This window comes from Morone saxatilis, unplaced genomic scaffold (assembly GCF_004916995.1).
Source record: "Morone saxatilis isolate NCDOM2014 unplaced genomic scaffold, NCSU_SB_2.0 Contig12, whole genome shotgun sequence".
NCBI classification, from domain to species: domain Eukaryota; kingdom Metazoa; phylum Chordata; class Actinopteri; family Moronidae; genus Morone; species Morone saxatilis.
Genome location: NW_023339674.1, coordinates 19,148,399 through 19,159,006, shown reverse-complemented (window position 1 = coordinate 19,159,006; position 10,608 = coordinate 19,148,399). Strand labels below are relative to the sequence as shown.

General features: G+C 43.6%; 1 protein-coding gene across 1 annotated transcript in view; it reads right to left on the bottom strand.

Annotated features, from left to right (window-relative positions):
• ncanb (neurocan b) overlaps positions 1-10,608 on the bottom strand; it is a 93,004-nt gene that overhangs the window by 55,755 nt on the left and 26,641 nt on the right. Inside the window, exon 8 of the mRNA XM_035652735.1 lies at positions 7,211-8,452. Within this exon, the coding sequence (XP_035508628.1) occupies positions 7,211-8,452 (1,242 nt within the window). The remainder of the gene's footprint in view (positions 1-7,210; positions 8,453-10,608) is intronic.

Below are 10,608 nucleotides of genomic sequence, written 5' to 3'. Positions count from 1 at the left end.
GACTTACAAAAAGCCCTAATCAGAAAGCAAAGCAGAACATAACCATCATACACACAACACACACACAACAACACACACACACACACCACAGACAATTGGGGTCTTACTCCCTTGCCTGAATGGCTACATTATTCACGGTGGTTACTATCAAGAAAATTGTTCTGACAGCAGAGCGCACTTATTAGGGGAGAAGCAAGCCGGGGAAGACGGTTTGCTGGAGACCTGGTTTAAGAACTCGAAAGAGAAGCTCTTTCCATGACCTCACAGTGCCTGCCGGAGAAATTGAAAGAGACTGCTTCACAATTTCCTCCAATGGCACTCTTGTCATTTGCAAACAGACCTTTCTCTTTATTGCTAACCAGATTCTGTATTTACACTTCAATTCAACACCCCACATTTAGAAACTTCTCCCCTTGAGGACTCTTCGTCCCCCCCCTTCTATGAGTCCTCCCCCGCTGGGACAGATCAGTGGGTGTGTCTGACAAGCCCTACATGAAGGGACCCCTCAACCCTTCCACCCGCTGCGGGCTGGCTGCTGCATGATGCGTTGTGACTGACGCTGGGAGCCAAGCACCCCTGCCACTGCTCCGCTCTGCCTTCAACGCTGGCGAGAGTGAGAGGGAGTGAAGTCAGTCAGGCAATCTGGCAGCTCAAAAAAACCCCAGCTGGGTGCACTCATCCTCTCCACTGCCACTCCTCTGTGGCTAGAAAATACCTCAATTTGAAATCATACATTTCACCGTTAACCTTGATGGCAGGTGGCTCCATTTTCAACGGCGTGCGCCTGCATGTGTGACTGGCTGAGGCGCTGACGGATACGTGTGTCTGACTGCAAATAGAGAATGAAAATGCGATAGTAACATCTAAGGGACGCTGCTATTCAAATCTTGTTGGGTGTGCTACAGGCATAATAGACCCTCCATTTCCACTGTGTGTTTCACATCATAATACACACACACACACACACACACACACACACACACATATATACAGATCATTTTCGCTTAGAGGTAATAATGTGTTGGTGCAGAGAGAAACTGATATGAAGAACAATATGCCTGTGTAATGCTACTTTCTCCATTCTTTGTCCTCTAAGAGGTCAGACCTGTTGGATACAGTTAGTAAGGTGAAATATTCTCTCAGTAAAAGGAAGCAGATTCCTGACGTCTGATCTGATAGTGTCTGAATGCTCAATTGTAACAGTTAACATAACCTGACCAGGTTAGTCTCTCACTGCTTCACACAGCCACACAATGACTCCACACAGAGGATTATATTCCTTCTGACAGCACCCTGCCAAGCTCTCCGTCTCCTTCCATCCCTCCCATCATTTCCCAATTGGTGGCACACAGAGGTGATGTTGTTCATTGCTTTATGAAACTCTACGCACCCTTAGGGGCCCTAAGGCTGTACCTGACAATAAAAACTCAGATAGGGATTCATCGGGGAAGAAGGGATAAAAAAACAACTCTTCTCAGTGAATCCCTGACTGTGTTTTTAATGGGGTGACATATGGCTCAGCAGAGGTCTTCTCTTATCTGGTTTACAGACGCGGCTAAATGAAAATGACTACAATAAAATCAGAGATGATGACGCCTGAATGCTCCAACAAGCAGTTGATGGTTTCATCTGCTGTGTGGCTCAATGTTTTACTTTGCAGTTTTATTCTTCATTGAGCCTGTTGGTTTGACTGTGTCCTCAAAAGCCAAGAGGAGTAAAAGCTCACAAAATTTGGCTGGTATGGGAATGGCACTGATTATTGTAAACTTCCAATCCAAAAATGGAAAGTTATGGAAAGTTGGATGTTACAAAAAGACAACAAATTCTCCCAAAACAATGCTTTATGAGGTATGTGAGCATAAGGCTCTGTGCTAACAAAACAAATACATGATTAAAAAGCATATGTTATGCCCAGGGAAACAGAAAACTGGAGCTTAGCATCCACTGTTACTGTGTTACTGAAGTTAACATAGCACTTTGGTCTGCCGCCCAACTGATCTTTAGAGGGCTGTGAGATGAGAAAATATTCATAAAAACAACAACAAAACATGTTTTTTTCGGTTCTACTGCGAAATCGCTACCAGTAACAGTCAAGAGATTCAGTCATTCATCTGCCATAATGGGAGCTCTGGGTCATACAATCTAGAAAATAAAATACAGCTGCCTGTGATGGGGCTCCTAGAGGCTGAATAATCACGAGGTTTTGTTGTGGCAGCACAGATAATAAAGCATTTTTATGATGCCATAAAAATGTCTGTTTAAGACAGTTTTTCTGTGCTTTTTCAGGCTCACTGCAGAATATTAAACCCAAATTTTGATGGTGCATTAGCTTTACAAACATAGCTGTTTGTTTCATTGACTTTTACATGTATAAATCAACACTTTCCATCTCTGATAACGGATATTTTGCTTGAGCTTTTTGCCTGCTACACAGAAAATCCCTTACTCAATTATTTAGTCACCGTGTGTTTTACTTTAACTTTTTTTTACTTTAAGTTTAAAAACCAACAGCACTTTGCATAACTGCAAATATTTTCCTTTCCTATCGCCGCTTGCTGTAATGTTCAATGACCTTTCAAAGCACAACACTTGACTTGGTCCATGGAGAGTATCATGAGCTTCTGTATTTACACATGTGTAGACAACACTTCTTGAATGCTGAAAACTGCAGTGAGAACAAATTAAACATTCAACATGATGTACGACCTCGTAACGCACATCTCGACTTCCTAGAATCAAAACTTCTGTTTACGTGTCCTCTCCCTCCTCAATATTCTGTTTTAATCTCTTAATGCTTCTAGACGAACGTGTCCATAAGTTAGACCATCTTACCTCTGCTAAAGTTACTCTAGATGTTACAGGCACTCCAGATAGCTTTAGCCCCTAGGTTTGATAGCAGGCCTGTTAGCGATAGCACTACAATAACCTCGTCCGCCAATGATGCAGAGTTTATCCCTGTTCTGCGACGTGGGAAGGCTCCCTAGAAAAAGAAACTGATTATGGTCTGCAGTCACCCGTCTGCAAACTGTTTTTTTAATGCCGGCCTTGTTGGTAGTCCTGTTGGTGGTTCTTTCTCTTCCGCAAAAATCAGATTAGCATTGCCAGCCACATAATACTGAAGGTGCTGGCTCTGCATAGGAAGAGTCAGGGAACACAGACAAAACTCCACTTTAGCAACATCGTCATCCTTGTTGGCACCAATACCGTAGACGTCTCTTACCCATGAAGGACAATGATGACATTTTGATGTTTTTGTAATAAAAAGCGTTTAGGGTTGACCTGCTGAGAAGGGCACCACTATTTTTTTCCAGGAATATAGACAGATGTTTAGTTTGACATTACGGTTATAAACAAATTCAGTGGATTTTAAACTGGTTTAAAATGGTAAACTCATTATTATCAAGATTCAGCGATGTACACAAAGGGCTTTCTCACCACAGAATACTTAACCTCATTTTCAACACTTTGGTTGCTTCGTTAGTCCCCTGGTTAACAGGATACAAAGAGCCTATGCTCAGTCAGCACAGAGTGGCGTGTAACGCCATTTCATCCCACACCACGATGAGCCCAGTGTCCCTCAAGGCTGTTCTTTAACAAATCCCATTCATTTAATATGAGGCAGCCAATAGCACAGGATTAGATTCAGTATGAGTGTTTGATCTGGAAAAATATGGTGGAATTACACCATGAAAAGAAAGAAAGAAGAGAAACTTGGAGACGAGAAGCAGATAGAAGGATGACAGATTAGGCAGCCGGTGGATTTAAGGGAGGTGACTCTTTTTAAAAAGCTAGTGACGAGTATCCTGCTGAGGCCGAGGATCGTACAGGGGACAGATACGGTTAGATGGCAATTGACTGCCTTGTGTTGTACCACATTGGCGTTCAAGAGGCTATCAAAACATTATGCCGGAGAGAGTCATAACAATGACCAGAGCAGTAATAAAAGATATAAAGTCAGGGAGACGGGGTACGAGAGAGAAAAAAATCCAGTAAGGGAGAGACAGAGAAGAGTGAGAAAGAAGGAATAGAGAAAAAAAAGATGGGAGACACAGGGAGGGAGAGGCAGAAAAATCAATAGACTTCTATATGCAGCATCGAGAATGTGCCCTCTCGCTGCTCCAGACAGCCTATCCAAGGACTCCAACAGCCAGCAGACAAACTGAACATCTATCCACAGACCCATACTGATAATATGCCACCCCAGCCTGTCCCTGTCTCCATTTATCTCCTTCATTCCCCCTCCATCCCCAAATGCACACACACACTTCAACCTACTGGCTCTTCTCCTCCAAATTTAACACTCTAATTTGGTTGAGGGCTGCCTGCCATGTTATTGATGCTGCCAGAGGTCTGATCCATCTTGAGCCTAGGACAAGGCTTTAGTCAAGATGGCTATAACTCAGAGGCATCCTGTTCCCTGTTTGCCAGAGTATCAGACTGGCATTGGTAATTTAAAGGCTGGACAGACAGCCTGACATTACTGTATCCGCCCGACTTGCTTCGTCACCCCAAACGGCCGGATGCCAGGCCTTTTAACCATTCATTTCCATGCTTTTCGGGACTAGAAACACATTTGTAACTTTTTTGTGGTGTTACAAACTTCCATAAATGCTGTCTTTAGGATTATACAATATGGAAATGAAGATATGAGTAATTGAAAAAAGAAATAAAATGCAACGTGTTTACTTTCTCACAGTGTTCACAAGGAAGGATTAAGACATATTCAGTTGTGTGTGTTTGTGTGTGTTTGTATGTGATGGTGCGACATGTGGGATGGATTATCCTGAGGTTTACTCCTGAGCAAGCTTGGCATGCCGGTGTTTCTTCACATATATTTAGTTTTTATGTGTGTGTATGTCCACCCATCTGTGTGGGTTTAGCTGGAGGCCAGAGCGATGGGGAATTGGAAAGCTGGATGTGGCATTATACCAGCGTCTTATCACTCTGATATATGGCCAAATAGGACACAGAGGGGCTGAGACTGTTCTGATAACAAACAATGAATGAAGATGGGAAGGAAGTAAAGAAACGTAAAGAAATAAAGAAGGAAAGTAGGAATGAGGGGAGAAAAAAAAAGATGAGGTGGAACAATGCGCTCTCTGGAGGCCCACTGGACTGAGTTAGTGTAGTTTCTGATCATTGATTAAAGCGGTTTATGTACTCCCACCTACAGCATTATAGATACACCCCTCTCTTCCTCTCTTTTTCTTCCCCCATTCTTCTCTCCTAGAGCTGTCCATCCTTCTGCCCTTTCCCTCCTCTCTGTCTCGATCTCACTGCTTTAACAGGCAAACAACCATTGCCGTAATTTTCTCTGTACTATAACTGACAACTACAAAAGGTCACGCGGAGGGAGGGGTCTCATGCTCCTAATCACTCAACAAGAGCAGGGCCACTCAGTCCATTCAAATGTCACTGTATCAGAAAAACTGATAAAGACAAAAAAGTGCTCCTTGTACTCCTGTACTCTTTTTTAATTTCCTCATGCAATAAACAGCCTACTATTCAGTCAAGTGTCCTTAAAATGCAATTACAAAAGTCAAAAAATTTATTTTCTGACTGAAATCTGAATTACGCGATCACTAAATAAAAAGTTTTATGCTCACACTCCACTGTAAGCATGCAATACAGCACTCTACCCCAAGCAAACAAGATGGACCTGTGTTGAGCCTTTGCACTGTTATTGGTTTTCTGCTGCAAAATCTCCTGAAACCACAGTTTTATCAGAATATCTGCCTCCTGCTGTTATTAAAAGGAATAAAGAAAGTCCCCCACTTCTCAATCTCCTGTAAACCAGAAAACATCACTTGACCAAAAGATGGCTCCCCCGCGAAAGACATATTACTAAGACAACAGTCAGTATTGGTAGAAAACGCTTGTAAATGACCAACCAAGTGGTGATACTTTACCAGGAGAAGATCTTTGACGTAAATCAAGTGGGTACAGCTATTTAAAAAAAACATGTTGTAATTGGAAGTAATTTCACAGTACATGACAAAATTCCATCTGTCAAACACATTGAAAAATGTACGTCACTTCTTCTGGCCTAATGAAATTTCTGTCGGATTGACTGAGGTGCATGTGTTCTTTAGTTATTAGTGGCATAAAAGGTTTCATGTAAATGCAGCTACTGAAATCCTACCAGTTCTGACCCGTCCATGTGGTGACTTATGAAGAACATTTTTAGAAACGCACGCATTTTTTTTTAGGGGGACTAAAGATCTGCTTCATGATTTAAAAAAATTTCGAAAATACCAGATGCACTGAGCTGAGGATGAATGACTGGCATTAGTTAAGCAGAAACTGACAACAAATATTGCAGATCTATCTCTACAGATGCATTAAACATTAAGTAAACACATTTTGGCTGTTAAGATTACACATTTAGACAAAAGGAGACGAGTGGCCCTAAGTATTCAGCGTTTGTTATGTTCATCTACTCTGTGGTTTTCTGCCACAGTAGCAGGTCCATTAACTATCAAAAGAAATCAATGCGAGCATGCTGAGACAAACAGCACAGACACTGCTATTATTGTGAACGACAAGTTCAGAGATGGAGTGTGAGAGAGGAAAGTTGAGCCGAGTGAAGTGAACATGGGCAAACTTTAAAATGAGAAAGGAGAAGAGACCGCAGTCAATTACAAGTCCCATCTTGTAGTTTGTGTTTACATTGATTTGTTGGGGACTAGGATCTCTGCCTCTCCCCAGTTCACCTAATTGCACTCACTCTGACCCGCTAATTACTTCACTAAGACCTAGTTGGTCTCACCTCAGTGCACTGCCTCACTGTCTGGAGCTGTCGCTCTACACCAATGTGGGAGGAAGGGGGAAGAAAGGAAGAGGATGCGAAGGCAAAAAAGAAAGAACAAGTCTGGATTAAGAATGCATGATGTATGTCAGAGTAGGAGAGAGACTGGAGATGTAGAATGAAACAACAAGAGACAGACACAGTAAGGAAATAAAAGTGTACATATGAGGTGGTTTGCAGATGCTGTGAACTCAGGTGGAGGGCATGCAGCAGTGTTAACATACTGCTGTTACTGTACTGTATGTCACCTCAGGACAATGATGATGTGACTGATGTGTCTGGCTCTTACTGAGCTGCATACATAATTAAATAAATCGCTACTGATTAGATAATCACTCATAATTATGAAGATAATAATGACAGTGCAGTTCATTCATCGGGAACACCAGGGAGCTTACGTACCTGATGGGATGAGCCCAAAGGCCCAGTTGGGTACGAGAATCCCGAAAGGGTTGTTTGTGTCTTTGTTGTCTTTGTTGTCTTTGTTGTCTGTCGTCACTGAGGCTTTGTGTTCCTCTGACTTTGGACTCATGCCTTTGAAAGGTGTCCACCGACTTCCAACCACAAAGGACACTGCAGATCTGGATTCCATTTCTGTGGCGCCAATGTTGGAGCCTGACGAGGAAGTAGTCAACTGAATGACACCTGTAGTCGTTTGAGATCCCTCACTGGGTGCCGGAGTAGCTGAGAGGTGGCCCTGCAGGTCGGATGTGCCAGCTGTTTTCTCCCTCTCTTCCTGAACCCATGATATAGAGATAGGCGGCTCCTCAGTGGTGGCGCTGTTTGAGGTCTTTTCTGTGCTGGTTGCTGCGGTGGTAGGATCCGTCCTCTGTGTGTCTCTGGTTGTCAGAAGCTCCACTGTGGTCACCTCAGAGGTTGTCAGTACCTCCATTAGGGTTTCTGGTGTGAAAGTCACCACCTCCTTACTGCTTGTGCCTTTGCCGTGATTCCTAAAAACTGGAGTGGAATCTGAATTTGAACTACCCTCTCCTCTTCGTGAAGAAGCAGAGGAGAGGTTTTCAGTAGGCCGGCGGACGTAGAGGATCTCTCCCCTGGCCTCCTCTGCTGTGTCTGGTTCCAGGGGGCCCTGAGGTGGGGTGGTGGGCTGTTCCACGAGCTGCCATTGGGACAGAGTGGTGTGCTCTGCCACAGTCACAAGCTCAGTCTGGCTTTGGCTGAGTGAAGATTCTGTTTCAGGACTCAGTTTGACACCACTGCTGTCCACGTTGCTGGCTTTCAATCCAAACCCACCAGGAAAGTTGCTCCCTTCAGTGCTCCCCTCTATCTCCCTCTCCTCCCCTGATGCAGATCTGCCAGCTGATGGTGTGTTAGCCTCTTCTCCGTCCTGGTCCCTTCCCTGGCCTGAGTAGTTTTCTGGGTTGTCCTGTCGAAGGGAGGTGGGCAGGGTCATCACTTCGAGTGGCCCCGCTTTGGCTTCCATAGGCTCCCACGTGGGACGTTTACCCACGTAGGCCACATTTCCAGGGGGGCCTAGTTTGGAGCCACGCATGGACTTAATGGCCCACCGAAAGTGGCTGCTGGGTGCGGGAGCAAAGGCAGAGCCTCCTCTGGGACCCTGAGGACCGGATATGCTGACACGTTCAATGGGCGGTGATCTCGCGTTTGGAGCTGACGCAGTGAATTCTAAAGGGAATAAAGAGACAGAATATACTAATTAATATGATTCCATTATGGGGGTGGGGTGGGTGGGGGTGGATTTAATTTTATGGATGTGTAATTAGCAATTAAAACTGAAGCCTGGATTACATGAGCCCCATATAACTCTTACAGGGAGCACAGTTTCAAGATTTTAATGAAAACATGAGCATTCCACGATCAGTAGTGTGAGCACTGCCCAAACGTGTTCACTGGTATGTGTTTGTGTCATGTGTGGATTTATTTTTATTGTATATGTTATTTTTTCTGTCCACAAACAAACCAATTTCTATTTTGCATAGTAAACTTACTCGACTCAACTCTGTGTAGAAAGTGTGCTTCTTTCCTGGCCAGTTGAGCTTATCAGTATGGCTACTAAAGTTGGCGGAGTTTGTAGACAAAGATGGGAGCCATAGCTCGTGAAAGCCCATAAACACACATGCACACAGAGACACAAATGCACCAAAAGGATGGAAGGATGTATTCAAAGTAATTTCACACTTCTCTTCTCTGTCCCTGTTTTCTTATTCCCCGTGGCTTCTTTTACCCCAAACAACCTCCTGCAGGGACACACTTGCCTGTGGTGAGAGAAGCCAAGTGGAAAAGCACAGGAGCACTTGCAACATGATAAGCAAATGACTTGGTCCACAACAAGCTCCATCTAGACCTGTTTATTTAGATGAAGTGGTCCACTGTACCTTATCAGCTTACGGCTTTAAACCAGACACTGTCCACACCATTAATAATTCATTCTGTCTGCATGTTTGACTCACGGCTGGTGTGTGTGTGTGTTGTTTTTATGGCGGTGGTTCTAGTTGTGTTACTGAGCGGCCCGGCTAATGTTGCTACCATCATCGCTCAGCTCGGTTTGCCTGTCCTCAGTTCAGTTAACATGTCTGAAAAGTATAGCAATACAGCAGGGGGTGTGCAACACAACCCAGCACAACAAATTACCGCGAGGGGGAAAACATACACAAATATGTCCATGCATAAAATATTAAAATGTATGTAAATTATTCAGGAGGTCCGCTGTTGCCTTATGCCCAAGTGAGGTTTATGAGCCTGAGGTTCATTTCCATAAGAGCCATGTAGACCGGCATAATTGTCCTATTAATAATCCAAATAGCTAATTACATACCTTTACTACACACACTGATGAAAGTGAAAATAATTAAACACATTAATCTGGTTTGAGCATCTATGTAATGACCCATGTAATAAATAAAATGAGACAATTAGACATAGGTTTGGATGATTTCTTGTTGCTGTTTAGAGCACGCTGAAAGTTCAGGTCTGACACTGTAAATCTGTTTGTGGAAAAGCCAAAACTCGACACTGAAATGCTGCAAATAAACCCCCGTTCAGACGGTAATTGTGTGCTTCCACCGTGAGTGGTTCTGCTGTATTGACTCCACTTTACTGGAGTAAACGGGCTGAGAGAATCCCTCGGGTCAGGCAGACATGATATTAAATTGTGAGAACGGAGGCTGACAATGAGAGAGAGAGAGAGATGAGGAGAGAGAGGAGAACGACGACGTGGAGGGAGAGATGGTACCAATGCCACCGTCTGCCCATTCTGAGATATCTGGCATGCTAATAACGGAGGACTGAGGCAGAAGTTATTGGATGGCCATGTGAATCATGTCAGGAGTGTCAGCGCACAGACCCTACTGTCTTCTATCACAGAAATTCAGTCTGTGCGGTTGACGAGACCGGTGCGAAGCAGACATGCATTTCCTTGACAGACAGTTGGAGCTTGAATGTAGAGCTTATTCAAATTCTGCATGACTGTATTGGAGGCTGGATTGCTCCACTGGGAGCTTAACAAAAAAATAATGAATTCAATAAAATGTTCAAAATATTTTGATTTGCATTGGAAATAATTGAAGTTATCGCTCTACATTCTGAGATTTCTTTCAAATTTTAAATAATTTGATTCAATACTTGAATCATATCGTTCTTGCGAATGTACTGTCTACCGAGCAAAGCTTTGCATCCCCCTCAATCAAAGAGGCAACATGGCACCATCAGTTACTAAGAACTGTTGAGATCCAAGGGATAGCCTGCGGTGTGCAATAACGGAGTTAATTCAGCTCACTGATGCTAGTTTAAGAAGAGACATCAGTTGGGCAGCTTTCCATCAC